Here is a 17,865-nt window from a genome sequence, read left to right on the forward strand (position 1 = left end):
GAAGTTTGGGACAAACCCAAATGAAAAATTTTCACCACTGCAAATTTTTCTTTCCCTTGGGTATATAAGGAAGGTTTCTTCCCCAACTTTTATAATTTTTCTTTTCCTTTTTCTTTCTTCTTATATAACTGTTTTATCTTATATATTTCAATATATACTTTTCTTGGATAATATTTTCTATTATTATCATGACTTCCCGTGTCACAGTTCAACATATTGATGAATTTTCTGAGATAGTTGATGATGATCCATTTGTGAGTTCCGCTTTTGTGTCCGAGACATCTGTTGTTTCTGAAAAGTTTGGTAACAGTTGCTCCGAGTCGTTTGATGATTTGGAATCCGAACTTTTTGATTCTTCTGAGCCGTGTGTCGGCGATGAAGATTGTTTTGTTGGTCAAGTTTCTGAGTATTGTTCAAACTCAGGACTTGATATTGATTCAGTTGGTAAACCGTTTGTTGGTTCCACTGATGATTCTTGTTTTATTTCTGAACCGTATATCGGTTCTACTGTTGTTTGTTTGGAGTCTGAACCGTGTGTCAGTTCAGCTCCTATTTGTTTTGATTCTGAATCGTTGGTCGATTCGGATATTGTTCCTTTTGATTCTGAACCGTTGGTCGGTTCTTCTTTTATTTCTTGTTCTGATTCTAAACCGTTGGTCGGTTCTGATGATGATATTGTCTTACCTTCTTTTGATTTTTTGGTGGATTCAATTACTGAACCTTCTCCGCCTATTGTTAAACCTATTGTTACACCAAAATCCCGTTTTTCTCCATTCTTTTACTTATCTTTTGTTACCATCATGTTGTTTTCCTTGATTTTAATTGTCGTCTGGCATCCTTCTTCAATCTTGGATTTAAGTCATTCAGTGTTGAACTGTGACACGGGAAGTCATGATAATAATAGAAAATATTATCCTAGAAAAGTATATATTGAAATATATAAGATAAAACAGTTATATAAGAAGAAAGAAAAAGGAAAAGAAAAATTATAAAAGTTGGGGAAGAAACCTTCCTTAAATATCCAAGGGAAAAAAAATTTGCAGTGGTGAAAATTTTTCATTTGGGTTTGTCCCAAACTTCAGTGGGTTTGTATTACACTTCAACTTTGTAACAAATTAAGGAGGGTAACCACAGTCACATAAGGGCTTAAACCTAATGTGGCTGTAACTTAAAATAAACATAGGTTATTGTTGGAATATATATCATGGTACTATCGTGTATTTCAACATTATCCCATAATATTTTTTTTTCCCCAATTACACTCTTTACATTGTTACATTATTCACTAGCAACTACTAGCCCATTACCATTGGAGTTACAATAAATTGTTACAATCAAGACTCCCTATTGCTAAAGAAAATTTTTCAAGATGCTCTTTTAAATTTTCTTCATTACAGAAACCTTTCTTGTTTTCTTTCTCTTCTTTTTCTCGCTACTCTAAATTTACGCAAAACTGTTTTTATTAAATACTCTTTCAGCTTTCAGCTTATCAATCGTATTTACTTATTAACTCTTGCTTTTAGGTATGATAGCGAACTTTTATTATTTTATTATTTTATTATTTTATTATTTTATTATTTTATTATTTTTATCATTTTATATAATTCTTATATATACTCTAAATTTACGCAAAACTGTTTTTATTAAATACTCTTTCAGCTTTCAGCTTATCAATCGTATTTACTTATTAACTCTTGCTTTTAGTCTTCTCCGCTATGTCTAATCACGGAAACACTACAGGAGTCAATGAAGGACCCTCATCCTTCGAGTCAGCCAGCACTGGAAGTTCTGTTGCCCACTCAACATCTGAGACCCATTCAAAGAACAACGCCAGCTCTTATGAGACATTCGCCGATCTCCCTGTTCATCGTCAAATTGATCTCGCTGACCGTTCTGGATTTACCGTTAGACAATTAACCATTGCCAACGTGCCAGTTTGTTCCGAAGGATGTGAAGCTGAATTAAAAGTCTTAGCAGACTTGACAGCTTACATTAGAAACTCAAACTTCAAAGCTAGTCCTCCCCCATCTCAAAAGGTTATGAGCTCCTTTGACGCTCCTCAAGCGCCAAATTTCAAACAATTTCTCTACAAAAGTGAATTGGATTTTTGGATATACGGTCTTATTGGGCAAATTAACAGCTGCGGCCGGAGTTTTTGGAACAACTATATCTATAAGCCAATTGTTGGCCATACTGCCCTTCAGCTTGGTTACGGTATCAGGTTTGAGAGGGCCCTTGATGAACTACTCAAGGTTTACATTTTAAAAACCACGCCTGCAGCTAACCTGGCTGCAGCTGAACAGGCCCGGTGGGACACGTCGCCCGAGTTTCTAAAAACTCCACCTATGGATTCGGCGTCTGTGCGGGAAGAAGCCATGGGGGTCCTATTTGAACCTGGAAAAAGAATGGCTCGTATAGATCCTGAAATTCTAGAGCCCGCTGACCTGGGGCGAGTGCTCTCATTTTACCAACGTCTTAATCATATTGGTTTGCGCATATCCCCAAGCCCTGAGCTTAACATTGTATTTGCGATGACGCAAGCTATCTCAGTAGGAGTTCCAGGTCCTAGTTATTTCGCCGGGCTTACCAGCAGTGAAATTGAAACCAAAATACAAGCTACTGTTACTGAAGCTTCCAAGTGGGCCTCTGTAGTGGAGCAATATTTCTTTAACAACCCGGATGGCACCTTTCACCGTGACCTTATATTAGCAGTGCTGAATAACAACAAGGTTTCAGCAGCTGCTCGCGAAGATCCTCAGAGTCATCTCTGGGGGATTACCAAGTTTGTCGACATTTTCAAGTCAAGATCTGGAGGATGGAGCCCCTGTGATTCAGTTGAAATCCCAGCGCTAGTTGAAGCAACTTCTGCAGCCTTCGTAAAAGGTCGAAGAATTATTGACGGTTCGACAAAAGTGGTGCCAAAGCAGGAACCCAAGCAAGAACCCAAGCAGGAATCCAAGCAGGAATCTTCGAAGAAAGCTGGCCACTCTGATACCAAGCATGGAAAGGGAAGCAGTGGTCCAAGGGGTCCGGTGGCAACAAGAGGCGCAACAATGAAGACAAGCAAGCTAGAAAGTCGAACTCTGATGGTCAAAACAGAGTTGCTGCCTTGAAAGCTACCGAATACCTTGAGGTGGCTCGCGACGATGTTGAAACTCTTTGCTCTGTTGCTCGGGCTATCCAAGACATATTTGATAATGACGGCGGAAGCAGTGATTATTCGCCAGTTGCTTTTCTTCCACCTGCCAACCAAATCGCCTCTGTGGGTGAAACAAATCTTCCAAATGTTCTCGATTCTGGAAATGCTACTGGTCACCTTATCTCAGACAACAGCTACTTTGTGTCGTATGAGAAATACAGCAGCCCCAAAACTATCAGCTCCTATGGTGGTTCCGACATCGTGTTAGAAGGGGAAGGTAAAATTGCTGTTGTATTAAAAGGTGACGGTGGCACCAATATTTGCCATATTGCTGACGCACTTTATTTTCCTGCTGGGTCTAGCAATTTGTTTTCTGATTCTGTCTGGCGCACGAACGATGTTTCTTTTCATACGGTCCCAAGTGGGGATTGTCTGGCCTATTTTGGTGAGGAAAAGGTTGGTAGGGTTGGCGGTGCCAGAGATGCCAAGTCTCACATTTGTGCCAACATTGTTCCGGTAAAGTTTACTAGGAATATCGTACCTCCAACTGGATCTTTCAAGTTCTCAGGAAATTCAATTGACTGGGATCAGATTTGCAGACAAGGACCAGAAGCTATGAGGAAGGTTGATAAATCAGCCTTCGCGGTTGGAAAAGGGACTACCTGTCCTTTCACAGTCTCTCAAATTTATTGCAAAGGAGGCCGTGTTGAATTCGCAGGCACTTGACTGTCATGTTCGTTTTGCTCATTGCTCTTTGACTTCGGTGAAACATTTAGCCAAGCTTGCTGATCCCTCCCTTTGAGGTGACCAAGCGTGACGAAGAATTGATCAAGGACTGTGTCATATGTGGCACGTCAAGAAGCATTAAGAGGTTCACTTCTCCGGATAAGCATATAGCTTCTGAATCCACGGCTCCGTTAGCCCAGATTCATGCTGATCTCGTCGGTCCCATAGGTCCTGCCTCTTCAGGGGCCAGGTACATGCTGAATATCATTGATGCATTTTCTGGTTACATCTATGCTTTTGCTCTGGAATCTAAGGATGAAGCTCCTGGGAAACTTATCCAGTTCTTTAAGCAGTTTGTGCCCAAAGCTGCTCGCCGTGCTGTTGACGGCAAGGCCACCAAGCTTATTACTGACAATGGTGGTGAATTTATCTCTGGGACACTTGGAAAATTTTTAGCAGACTGGGGCGTCATTCATATTTTAACTGCTCCTGATGAACACCAACAAAATGGGAAAATTAGGCGTGCCCACCGCACACTGCGTGAGATATCTACTAGAGCCTTGATGCAGTCGACACTCTGGGCCAATATCTACTGGGACTCTGCCTGGCTCTACGCTGTGCAGGTATATAATTTCTCCATAGTTAATAAAGCCGGTATCTCACCTTATGAAGCCTTTACGGGCAGAAAACCACCTATAGCACTAGTGCACACATTTGGCTGCCTAGTTTTTGTCATTAAATCTGAGTCTCAGAAACTCAAAGGGACCCTTCAGCCTCGGGGCGAGCCTGCTCTGTATTTGGGTCCCGACCCGTTAAATCCTAAGAATTTTCTATGCATTACGAGGAACAAGCGCATTCGGCGCTGTGTACACGGCAACTTTCGTGACCATGTCTTGCCTGGCGTTAAATTTTTTGGCGAAAAGCCAATTTACGAGGGTGACATTCTCATTGACTACAGTGAGGTTGGAAATCGTGACCCTGACTACAGTGACTCTTCCACTGATGAATCAGAAAGTGAAGATGAATCTGACTCTGACGACTACTCTCCCACTTCACTCTCTGGTGGTGGTGGTGGTGGTAACTTTTTTGAGATGGGGGAGGACTAGCTTTGAAGTTTGAGTTTCTAATGTAAGCTGTCAAGTCTGCTAAGACTTTTAATTCAGCTTCACATCCTTCGGAACAAACTGGTATGTTGGCAATGGTTAATTGTCTAACGGTAAATCCAGAACGGTCAGCGAGATCAATTTGACGATGAACAGGGAGATCGGCGAATGTCTCATAAGAGCTGGCGTTGTTCTTTGAATGGGTCTCAGATGTTGAGTGGGCAACAGAACTTCCAGTGCTGGCTGACTCGAAGGATGAGGGTCCTTCATTGACTCCTGTAGTGTTTCCGTGATTAGACATAGCGGAGAAGACTAAAAGCAAGAGTTAATAAGTAAATACGATTGATAAGCTGAAAGCTGAAAGAGTATTTAATAAAAACAGTTTTGCGTAAATTTAGAGTATATATAAGAATTATATAAAATGATAAAAATAATAAAATAATAAAATAATAAAATAATAAAATAATAAAATAATAAAATAATAAAATAATAAAAGTTCGCTATCATACCTAAAAGCAAGAGTTAATAAGTAAATACGATTGATAAGCTGAAAGCTGAAAGAGTATTTAATAAAAACAGTTTTGCGTAAATTTAGAGTAGCGAGAAAAAGAAGAGAAAGAAAACAAGAAAGGTTTCTGTAATGAAGAAAATTTAAAAGAGCATCTTGAAAAATTTTCTTTAGCAATAGGGAGTCTTGATTGTAACAATTTATTGTAACTCCAATGGTAATGGGCTAGTAGTTGCTAGTGAATAATGTAACAATGTAAAGAGTGTAATTGGGGAAAAAAAAATATTATGGGATAATGTTGAAATACACGATAGTACCATGATATATATTCCAACAAACTTTGGCTGGACTTATGTGGGCTCTGAGGGAAGGAGCCACAGATCCAGCAGATTGGAGGACCAGGATTCTACTTCTACACCACCGACACCTATAACTGAAAACTCTTTTCAACCGTTGGAAGATGATGATGTGGAGCTGGTTGCAGATGAATCAATTAGTGTTGGTGACGACAAAGATACACTTCAGTCTGAGGACCATATATTGCTCGAAGATTCTGCTGTTGATGATGCTGATTTGAGATCGGTGAACTCCAACGTAGCTGGTCGCCCTGGTTCCGAAGATACTAACGAAGATTTTTCTCACGAAAATTCATTTTCTGAACATATGGTAAAGCTCCAGAAAGCCTTTGCTCCAGGAACTCAGTCGCCCTCAGTGGTGGCTCATCAAACAAGTCCGGTGACTCTTCCCAAACAACTACACATTTTGGATGAGGATGACAGTGTGGATCTTGCGCTGTCTGGAACTGCTGAACTTACCCGCGAGGCTTCAGCTGTTGAAACCGCTAGCCAATCTGGTGATGACAATCAGGATGCGGTTGACTCAGAAACCAATGATGAAGACATGGATGGGTCTGTGGAACATATACTGGGTTTCGACGAATTGGAAGACTCATCAGATTCTGAATTTTCGTCTAGCGACGTTGTCATGGATTCCTCTACTAAGTTGGAGGAAGCTCCTGCGAGAGATGTCGGGGTGCCGCAAGGTTTAGGTGACACTCAAGGTACTGCTACAAGCACAAATAATCCTGCCAGCAATCAACTGGTTTTGGCGGCGGCGGAACTTGTACGGGCCACCACCGAGCTAGTAGAAACTACGACGTCTGCAAATCGGTCTGCCAGAATGGCTGAGGCGGGCGGTAGTAGGAAGAGGCATCTAAATTTAGCGAGATTAAAATCTGCGCTGGAACGTGCTGGTCAGCCAGAAAATCGTCGTTTACATGCCGGTAGGCGGAGCCAAGTGGCTGGCTCCTCAGGTATACGGCAGGAGCTACCGGAGCTACCCCCAGCGCCCTCCTCTGAGAGGCTGTTGCTGGGAGCTGGTGGTTCTGATACTGTTACTACTGCTGCATCTGGAAGTGGCAGTGAACTGAGAGACACTGCTGAGATTGATCGCCCACGCTTACCGCCTGCACCATCTACTCAGAGGCTCCTGCTAGAGTATGGGCGAGCAGGGGATGCTACAAGCTTTGGGGACAATACAAGCGACGTGCGGCACAGCTCCGTGCAACAAAATCGACATATGCCACTTCCGGCTCCACCCTCGAGACGGTTGTTGTTGGCAGCTCCTCCTCCGTCTTCTTCTGAACATGATTCGCAAACTGCTGGGCAAGTAGTTGTTCGACAAACAAGCCAACACTCAGCTCCGGCAGAAGCCCAACAGCCTCTTGCTAATACTGGAAGAATTACTAGGTCTGCTGCGGGTACTGCGGGTGCTGCGGGTGCTGCGGGTGCTGCGAGAGTGCCTGCTCCGTCGTCCAGACACCGTCATCGAGAAGCCTCTCGGGACACAGTTGTTGTTAACAAAAGATTAGCTGATTTGATTGAGCAAAATGGCTATTATGTTCCTAACAGTGCACTTCAGCGGCTGGCGCGAAAAGAAAATTCTTCATTAATTCTAAATCGCACAAATCTAATTACCCGGCCTACTGATAACCTTCCACTAGTAAGTGGCGCGGCTTTGCAAAATAAAATTTTCTCCACCACCACGAAATCTAAAAATTTTTCTTCGGCTACTAATTTATCACAGAAAGTAGTCTCAGAAAATTCGACTTCAAACTCCTCACCAAGATTGGAAAATGAAGCCTCAAATGGTTCTCCCACAACACCCTCTACCTCTGCTTCTTTGTCCTCGGAATCATCTGCACATTCAGAGCCAGTGGTTACATCACCAACCTCCTCTGCTGTGACGTCTCCCACATTAGAAAGTTCTTCTTCTCGTCGTGATCACCAAACCACTCCTCCCTCGTCATCGAATCGCATGCTGTCGATAGCACAACGCAATATCTTACGCAGTGCAGCTGAGGCCATCTCAAGAATCGACTTAGGAGCTTTGAGAAATCTGCGAAAAGAAATCGCTCTACAAGCCCAACCACTACAGCATCGGGCTTACTTTGGGGCTCTCGCTCTTCCGACCGGCACAGTGACAAACTGAAACTCTCGAACTCTGAGTCAGCTTTGGACTCGGAATCTAGGTCACTGCTGCATGGTCTGCCAGCTCGTGAGGGTTCAACACTGAGAGCCCCACACGGCCACCTCCAGGGTACACCGAATCTTAGATTCAACCCCACTCCCGATGCGGTTCCCTTTCTTTCTCACACTCACTCGGCAACACACAATGTCCCTGCTACGTCAGCATCAGTAGATGAGGACTCAGTCGTTAGCACTGACTCGCAGTCCCACTCTCCCGCCTCCACAACCGAAGCTGATGTTGAGGCTACAAGCGATGAAATCTCAATTGCAGCACCCTACAATTCTGACTCTCAGGGCTCATCAGAACACTTAGCTGACGGCATTGACTTCTTACATGAAACTTTTGTTTCTTCGCCTGCTGATGATGAAATTATTTTTGTTGATGAATCGGCAAGCCCATCAGGAGATCCGTCTGCCGGGGCTGTCGACGATGTCATTGGCATTGGCTGCATCTACTCGAACTCTGAAGAACCAACTGTGAAAGCCCGCATGGCGTCTGGAAGACTTGACACACTCAGCGCTATTAACATTAAGCTTCCAATTTTGAGGAATGACATCAAAGTGTTAGAATCTAGCAAACCAGGTCTCTGCTTTACGGCTCCTGATGTGGAGAATGTTAGAGCTCTTATCAGCGACAGAGATTGGGCAGATCTTAAGGACCGTCCTGCCTTCATTCGATTTCCGAATGTGGGAGTGGCGCTGCTCGACCCTGGCAAGAAGCTAAAAAGGGACCCACGGTCACTTGCGGAAGCCAACAACAGAGAAGATAAGCGCTTCTGGTTCGATGCGGCCTATTCGGAATTTGCTGCCATTGATGGCAATCATGTATACCAAGTTGTGCCCCTCCCGGCGGGTCGCAAAGCACTTGGCACCAAATGGGTGCTGAAGAAGAAACTCAACACGGATGGTTCAATTGACAAGTACAAGGCTCGTCTTGTTGTTCAGGGGGGTTTCGTCAAAAGTTTGGTGTTGACTATGTTGACACCTTTGCACCGGTAATGAGATTCAGCACTGTTCGTCTCATTTTCGCCCTGAGTGCGGCGAAGAACTGAGAAATGCACCACGTCGATGTTAAAAATGCTTTCTTGAATGGAGATCTAGAAGAAGACATCTATGTCAAGCCACCAACAGGAATTGACCATAATACCCCTCCTGGCATGGTCTGGAAGCTGAATAAAGCTTATATGGACTGAAGCAAGCCCCTCTGTGTTGGAACAAGAAGCTTGTTGACAAGTTGGAAGCTCTAGGTTACAAAGCTGCCAAGAAAGAACCCTGTCTCTTTACAAGATTAATGGCAAAGACTTCAGTATTATAGGTCTTTATGTTGACGACATCTTAACGGCGTCAAACGTACCGGGAGAATTCGAGCGGTTTTTCAGGAACCTATCTGGTTACTTTGCCATCAAAGATGAAGGTGGTGTTAACAAATTCTTGGGAATCAGAGTCCAAGACTCCGACAGGACGATATCTCTGGATCTGGAACACTATATTGCTGACATGATTGAGGTTTTCAAATTGGGTGATCAAACAGCTAAGTCGATACCGTTGCCCAAGAAACATGGCCTTGATTTCCCACAGGGCCTCGATGCTCGTCCAGCTAACCAATCGCTGTATCGCAGCATTCTTGGCAAGCTACAGTTTGCTGCACAGACGGCCCGTCCGGACATTGCCTACGCTACAGGCAAGCTTGCTCAGTATGCGAGTGACCCTAGAGCTATTCATATGGATAGAGCATATCATGTTCTGAGCTACCTCAAAGGCACCAAGGACCTGGCAATTGTCTATCACAAAAATGTACCAGGGGCCTCTCCGCGGCTTCTGAGAGGCTGGTCAGATGCCGATTGGGCAAACGATCCCGACAGGAAGTCTATCTCAGGCTTTGCATTCTCTCACGGTCCTTCAACCTTCTCTTGGAAGTCGGCCAAACAGAAGTTGACAGCAACTTCCACAACTGAGGCTGAGCTGATTGCTGCTTTCTCTGCCACGTGTGAGGCAGTTTACTTCCGAGATCTTTTGGAAGAACTTGGTGAATCTCAACCAACGACTGTCATCATGGAGGACAACAAAGGTGTCCTGGATCTCATGAAGGACAGCAAACATCACGAGCGGACTAAACATATTGATACCAAGTACATGCGCACCAGAGACCATGTCAAAGCCGGCGATACCCGTCTTGAAGCTGTTGCTTCAGCAGATAATGTGGCAGACATTTTTACCAAAGCTCTGGCTAAGCCGCAGTTTTTATATTTGAGGAATCTTCTGGGTATGAGTACCCGTCCTCAAGTTGAGGGGGGAAATGGACTTGATGCAGTGCTCGTCTCCTCAAATAATACCTCCATCGTTACGCCGCAGTCATTTTCGAAGACTCGACGACGCAAAGATCAAGAGATTGAATCTTGATAACGGGCTATTGTTGCAGGGGGGCTGTTGGAATATATATCATGGTACTATCGTGTATTTCAACATTATCCCATAATATTTTTTTTTCCCCAATTACACTCTTTACATTGTTACATTATTCACTAGCAACTACTAGCCCATTACCATTGGAGTTACAATAAATTGTTACAATCAAGACTCCCTATTGCTAAAGAAAATTTTTCAAGATGCTCTTTTAAATTTTCTTCATTACAGAAACCTTTCTTGTTTTCTTTCTCTTCTTTTTCTCGCTACTCTAAATTTACGCAAAACTGTTTTTATTAAATACTCTTTCAGCTTTCAGCTTATCAATCGTATTTACTTATTAACTCTTGCTTTTAGGTATGATAGCGAACTTTTATTATTTTATTATTTTATTATTTTATTATTTTATTATTTTATTATTTTATTATTTTATTATTTTTATCATTTTATATAATTCTTATATATACTCTAAATTTACGCAAAACTGTTTTTATTAAATACTCTTTCAGCTTTCAGCTTATCAATCGTATTTACTTATTAACTCTTGCTTTTAGTCTTCTCCGCTATGTCTAATCACGGAAACACTACAGGAGTCAATGAAGGACCCTCATCCTTCGAGTCAGCCAGCACTGGAAGTTCTGTTGCCCACTCAACATCTGAGACCCATTCAAAGAACAACGCCAGCTCTTATGAGACATTCGCCGATCTCCCTGTTCATCGTCAAATTGATCTCGCTGACCGTTCTGGATTTACCGTTAGACAATTAACCATTGCCAACATACCAGTTTGTTCCGAAGGATGTGAAGCTGAATTAAAAGTCTTAGCAGACTTGACAGCTTACATTAGAAACTCAAACTTCAAAGCTAGTCCTCCCCCATCTCAAAAGTTATCAACCATAGTTTCCCACCCAAACTCACGTGCATTATCAACTGCACTAGTCTGCGACAACATTGCATGCTCAACACCTCCCCTTGTCGCAGAATCACCTACTGCCTTCATACCAAGTAGTCCCCTTAATGTCTCAAACTTCACACGACCAAGATTCTTAGTAAACATATCTGCCAACATCACTTGAGTATCAAGATACTCCAGATGAATCACTCCACTGCGAATATAGTGACGCACAACATGATAACGAACATCAATATGCTTGGTGCGACGATGAAACACTGGGTTCTGAGCCAATGCAATACATCCCTGATTGTCCTCAAACATAGTCACTGGCAACGGAACAGGAATCTTGCAAAGGGACAACAACTGATTAATCCAGAAGCATTCCTTAGACGCATCAGACAATGACATGTACTCAGACTCGACGCTGGACGATGCAGGACTAACTTGCTTTCGGCAAGCCCAAGTAATGGGACCACCAGACAGAATAAAACATACCCAGTAAAGGACTTACGGTCCTGCTTGTCCTGTGCATAGTCGGCATCACTATAGCCAACAAGCTTGTAGACTTTCTGAGCTCGATATTCAAGACCAAGTTCAGCAGTACCCTTAAGATAACGAAGAGTATGCTTAGCAGCTTCCATATGAATAGACTTAGGATTCTGCATATATCGACAAAGAAAGCTAACAGCAACAGCAAGATCAGGACGAGCACAATTAGCAGCATAAATCAGCTTACCAATAATACTGCGATACATGGAGGCATCGGTAGCAGAGTCAGACTCGGAAAAATCAGAAAGATCACGAGTGGGTAAAGGAGTCTTGACACTTGAACAATTCTGCATACCAAACTCCTCCAACATGTCAAAAATATAACGTGAAACATCCACAGTAATATGGTAAGGTGACTGCTTAACTCTCATGCCAAAGGAACTGCTCGACTGGGCCCAAGTCTTTCATCTTAAACATAGATGACAAAGAAGACTTGGTTTTGGCAATGACTTCAGAAGAATTGCCAGAAATAAGTAAATCATCAACATACAGTGCGATAATAACCATGGTAGACCCAGATCCTTTGGTATACACACCGTAGTCACTTTCATTACGAATAAACCCAAGTTTGACAAGAGCACCATGAATCTTCTCATTCCAACACAAAGGAGCTTGCTTTAAACCATATAAAGACTTCCTCAAATGACACACTTTAGATTCCTGACCTTTGACAACAAAGCCTTTAGGTTGTCTCATATAAATATCTTCTTTGAGATCACCATTAAGAAATGCAGTCTCGACATCCATATGATGAACCTGGAACCCAAACTGAGCAGCAATAGCAAGAACAATCCTCACAGTCTCGTAACGAACAACGGGAGCAAAAGTTTCAGTATAATCAATACCTTCAACTTGCGAAAATCCAATACACACTAGACGAGATTTGTAACGTTCAATTGAACCGTCAGCTTTGCGCTTAACTTTAAACACCCATTTGCTATTGATAGCCTTGCGACCAGGTGGGAGATCAACCAATTCCCAAGTACCATTGCGTTTAAGAGACGACATTTCAATAACACAGGCTTCAAGCCAAAACTCAGCTTCTTCACTAGACATAGCTTCTTCAAAACTACTAGGATCTGTAAAACAAGTAAAAGCCACATCATCATACTCAAAGCGGAGAGATTTGAGACGACGATAAGAAATACACTCTTCTTCAGCTGGACGTTTTGCAGGTGTTGCAGACACTGGAGATTGTTTCAAAGAATTTTCACAAAGGTGTTTAGAAGGAGGTGAAACAATGTCATCAGAACTCGGGCGTTTGGCAGGAGTTATAGAAGGTAAACGAACAGCAACAACACGAGATCGAGATTTAGGCAAAACAGCTTGAGTATCATCCTTAGTGACAACACTAACACCAGCTTGGTCAAGAGAATTAACAAGATCAGGCGAAGGAGATTCTTGACTAAGTGGCACTACTTCCAATTCAACAGAAGGTGGTGGAGTGGGAGACGAAGCAATGATAGACGGTTGAAACCCAATATCACCCCCTCGTTGCGAGATCCCAGAATCACCAGAAATATTAGATTCATTAATAGATGGACCAGCTTCAGATAAGTCTAATTGTGAAGGAATATATTCCGAAGAAGAAACAATAGGACTTGAGTCAGGAGAGATAGAGACTTCATGATCTGAAGGTGGAAGAATAGGAGAACTAGGAAGAGATGGAACAGAAGCAATAGAAGGAAGAGTAGGAAGAGTAGGAGACTCAAGAGGAGCAGAAGGTGTAGACAAAATGCGACGAACAGAACGAGGCTTATGAACAATAATAGAAGAAGAAAAAGGAGGAGGCGGCGACGGAGAATGAGACGGAGAAGAAGACGGAGACGGAGACGGTAAAGCACAAATAGAACCAGAACCAGAACCAGATGAGGATGCTGGTAAAGATCTATGAGACCCAAAACTAGAACCAGAACTTGAATCAGAACTAGCAATAGAATTAACCCTAACATTAGATCCTAAACCAGTCCCCTTAGAATTTTTGAGATGGGGGAGGACTAGCTTTGAAGTTTGAGTTTCTAATGTAAGCTGTCAAGTCTGCTAAGACTTTTAATTCAGCTTCACATCCTTCGGAACAAACTGGTATGTTGGCAATGGTTAATTGTCTAACGGTAAATCCAGAACGGTCAGCGAGATCAATTTGACGATGAACAGGGAGATCGGCGAATGTCTCATAAGAGCTGGCGTTGTTCTTTGAATGGGTCTCAGATGTTGAGTGGGCAACAGAACTTCCAGTGCTGGCTGACTCGAAGGATGAGGGTCCTTCATTGACTCCTGTAGTGTTTCCGTGATTAGACATAGCGGAGAAGACTAAAAGCAAGAGTTAATAAGTAAATACGATTGATAAGCTGAAAGCTGAAAGAGTATTTAATAAAAACAGTTTTGCGTAAATTTAGAGTATATATAAGAATTATATAAATGATAAAAATAATAAAATAATAAAATAATAAAAGTTCGCTATCATACCTAAAAGCAAGAGTTAATAAGTAAATACGATTGATAAGCTGAAAGCTGAAAGAGTATTTAATAAAAACAGTTTTGCGTAAATTTAGAGTAGCGAGAAAAAGAAGAGAAAGAAAACAAGAAAGGTTTCTGTAATGAAGAAAATTTAAAAGAGCATCTTGAAAATTTTCTTTAGCAATAGGGAGTCTTGATTGTAACAATTATTGTAACTCCAATGGTAATGGGCTAGTAGTTGCTAGTGAATAATGTAACAATGTAGAGAGTGTAATTGGAAAAAAAAATATTATGGGATAATGTTGAAATACACGATAGTACCATGACATATATTCCAACAGCCCCCCTGCAACAATAGCCCGTTATCAAGATTCAATCTCTTGATCTTTGCGTCGTCGAGTCTTCAAAAATGACTGCGGCGTAACGATGGAGGTATTATTTGACGAGACGAGCACTGCATCAAGTCCATTTCCCCCTCAACTTGAGGACGGGTACTCATACCCAGAAGATTCCTCAAATATAAAAACTGCGGCTTAGCCAGAGCTTTGGTAAAAATGTCTGCCACATTATCTGCTGAAGCAACAGCTTCAAGACGGGTATCGCCGGCTTTGACATGGTCTCTGGTGCGCATGTACTTGGTGTCAATATGTTTAGTCCGCTCGTGATGTTTGCTGTCCTTCATGAGATCCAGGACACCTTTGTTGTCCTCCATGATGACAGTCGTTGGTTGAGATTCACCAAGTTCTTCCAAAAGATCTCGGAAGTAAACTGCCTCACACGTGGCAGAAAAAGCGGCAATCAGCTCAGCCTCGGTTGTGGAAGTTGCTGTCAGCTTCTGTTTGGCCGACTTCCAAGAGAAGGTTGAAGGACCGTGAGAGAATGCAAAGCCTGAGATAGACTTCCTGTCAGGATCGTTTGCCCAATCGGCATCTGACCAGCCTCTCAGAAGCCGCGGAGAGGCCCCTGGTACATTTTTGTGATAGACAATTGCCAGGTCCTTAGTGCCTTTGAGGTAGCTCAGAACATGATAAGCTCTATCCATATGAATGGCTCTAGGGTCACTCGAATACTGAGCAAGCTTGCCTGTAGCATAGGCAATGTCTGGACGAGCCGTCTGAGCAGCAAACTGTAGCTTGCCAAGAATGCTGCGATATAGCGATTGGTTAGCTGGACGAGCATCGAGGCCCTGTGGGAAATCAAGGCCATGTTTCTTGGGCAACGGTATCGACTTAGCTGTTTGATCACCCAATTTGAAAACCTCAATCATGTCAGCAATATAGTGTTCCAGATCCAGAGATATCGTCCTGTCGGAGTCTTGGACTCTGATTCCCAAGAATTTGTTAACACCACCTTCATCTTTGATGGCAAAGTAACCAGATAGGCCCTTGAAAAACCGCTCGAATTCTCCCGGTACGTTTGACGCCGTTAAGATGTCGTCAACATAAAGACCTATAATACTGAAGTCTTTGCCATTAATCTTGTAAAGAGACAGGGTTCTTTCTTGGCAGCTTTGTAACCTAGAGCTTCCAACTTGTCAACAAGCTTCTTGTTCCAACACAGAGGGGCTTGCTTCAGTCCATATAAGCTTTTATTCAGCTTCCAGACCATGCCAGGAGGGGTATTATGGTCAATTCCTGTTGGTGGCTTGACATAGATGTCTTCTTCTAGATCTCCATTCAAGAAAGCATTTTTAACATCGACGTGGTGCATTTCGCAGTTCTTCGCCGCACTCAGGGCGAAAATGAGACGAACAGTGCTGAATCTCATTACCGGTGCAAAGGTGTCAACATAGTCAACACCAAACTTTTGACGAAACCCCTGAACAACAAGACGAGCCTTGTACTTGTCAATTGAACCATCCGTGTTGAGTTTCTTCTTCAGCACCCATTTGGTGCCAAGTGCTTTGCGACCCGCCGGGAGGGGCACAACTTGGTATACATGATTGCCATCAATGGCAGCAAATTCCGAATAGGCCGCATCGAACCAGAAGCGCTTATCTTCTCTGTTGTTGGCTTCCGCAAGTGACCGTGGGTCCCTTTTAGCTTCTTGCCAGGGTCGAGCAGCGCCACTCCCACATTCGGAAATCGAATGAAGGCAGGACGGTCCTTAAGATCTGCCCAATCTCTGTCGCTGATAAGAGCTCTAACATTCTCCACATCAGGAGCCGTAAAGCAGAGACCTGGTTTGCTAGATTCTAACACTTTGATGTCATTCCTCAAAATTGGAAGCTTAATGTTAATAGCGCTGAGTGTGTCAAGTCTTCCAGACGCCATGCGGGCTTTCACAGTTGGTTCTTCAGAGTTCGAGTAGATGCAGCCAATGCCAATGACATCGTCGACAGCCCCGGCAGACGGATCTCCTGATGGGCTTGCCGATTCATCAACAAAAATAATTTCATCATCAGCAGGCGAAGAAACAAAAGTTTCATGTAAGAAATCAATGCCGTCAGCTAAGTGTTCTGATGAGCCCTGGGAGTCAGAATTGTAGGGTGCTGCAATTGAGATTTCATCGCTTGTAGCCTCAACATCAGCTTCGGTTGTGGAGGCGGGAGAGTGGGACTGCGAGTCAGTGCTAACGACTGAGTCCTCATCTACTGATGCTGACGTAGCAGGGACATTGTGTGTTGCCGAGTGAGTGTGAGAAAGAAAGGGAACCGCATCGGGAGTGGGGTTGAATCTAAGATTCGGTGTACCCTGGAGGTGGCCGTGTGGGGCTCTCAGTGTTGAACCCTCACGAGCTGGCAGACCATGCAGCAGTGACCTAGATACCGAGTCCAAAGCTGACTCAGAGTTCGAGAGTTTCAGTTTGTCACTGTGCCGGTCGGAAGAGCGAGAGCCCCAAAGTAAGCCCGATGCTGTAGTGGTTGGGCTTGTAGAGCGATTTCTTTTTCGCAGATTTCTTAAAGCTCCTAAGTCGATTCTTGAGATGGCCTCAGCTGCACTGCGTAAGATATTGCGTTGTGCTATTGACAGCATGCGATTCGATGACGAGGGAGGAGTGGTTTGGTGATCACGACGAGAAGAAGAACTTTCTAATGTGGGAGACGTCACAGCAGAGGAGGTTGGTGATGTAACCACTGGCTCCGAATGTGCAGATGATTCCGAGGACAAAGAAGCAGATGTAGAGGGTGTTGTGGGAGAATCATTTGAGGCTTCATTTTCCAATCTTGGTGAGGAGTTTGAAGTCGAATTTTCTGAGACTACTTTCTGTGATAAATTAGTAGCCGAAGAAAAATTTTTAGATTTCGTGGTGGTGGAGAAAATTTTATTTTGCAAAGCCGCGCCACTTACTAGTGGAAGGTTATCAGTAGGCCGGGTAATTAAATTTGTGCGATTTAGAATTAATGAAGAATTTTCTTTTCGCGCCAGCCGCTGAAGTGCACTGTTAGGAACATAATAGCCATTTTGCTCAATCAAATCAGCCAATCTTTTGTTAACAACAACTGTGTCCCGAGAGGCTTCTCGATGACGGTGTCTGGACGACGGAGCAGGCACTCTCGCAGCACCCGCAGCACCCGCAGCACCCGCAGCAGACCTAGTAATTCTTCCAGTATTAGCA

General features: G+C 43.3%; 3 protein-coding genes across 3 annotated transcripts; 2 read left to right on the forward strand and 1 right to left on the reverse strand.

The window, feature by feature from the left end:
- Positions 1–188: 188 nt before the first annotated feature.
- On the forward strand, positions 189–4,971 carry SAPINGB_P000525 (uncharacterized protein; the record flags this gene model as incomplete). Its single annotated transcript, XM_031995249.1, has 4 exons — positions 189–888; positions 1,705–3,027; positions 3,102–3,676; positions 3,916–4,971. The coding sequence occupies 4 exons, from the start codon at positions 189–191 to the stop codon at positions 4,969–4,971; spliced, it is 3,654 nt and encodes a 1,217-aa protein (XP_031851140.1).
- Positions 4,972–5,794: 823 nt separating this feature from the next.
- SAPINGB_P000526 (uncharacterized protein) lies at positions 5,795–10,404 on the forward strand (the record flags this gene model as incomplete). Its single annotated transcript, XM_031995250.1, has 4 exons — positions 5,795–7,477; positions 7,562–7,797; positions 7,860–8,953; positions 9,320–10,404. The coding sequence occupies 4 exons, from the start codon at positions 5,795–5,797 to the stop codon at positions 10,402–10,404; spliced, it is 4,098 nt and encodes a 1,365-aa protein (XP_031851141.1).
- Positions 10,405–11,286: 882 nt separating this feature from the next.
- On the reverse strand, positions 11,287–12,161 carry SAPINGB_P000527 (uncharacterized protein; the record flags this gene model as incomplete). The annotated part of the gene is made up of 2 exons (XM_031995251.1): positions 11,287–11,740; positions 11,797–12,161. 2 exons carry the CDS (start codon positions 12,159–12,161, stop codon positions 11,287–11,289), a joined length of 819 nt encoding a protein of 272 aa, XP_031851142.1.
- Positions 12,162–17,865: the final 5,704 nt, after the last annotated feature.

The sequence above is a fragment of the Magnusiomyces paraingens genome, assembly GCF_902498895.1.
Source record: "Magnusiomyces paraingens strain CBS 517.90 genome assembly, contig: contig1, whole genome shotgun sequence".
In the NCBI taxonomy this organism is placed as follows: domain Eukaryota; kingdom Fungi; phylum Ascomycota; class Dipodascomycetes; order Dipodascales; family Dipodascaceae; genus Magnusiomyces; species Magnusiomyces paraingens.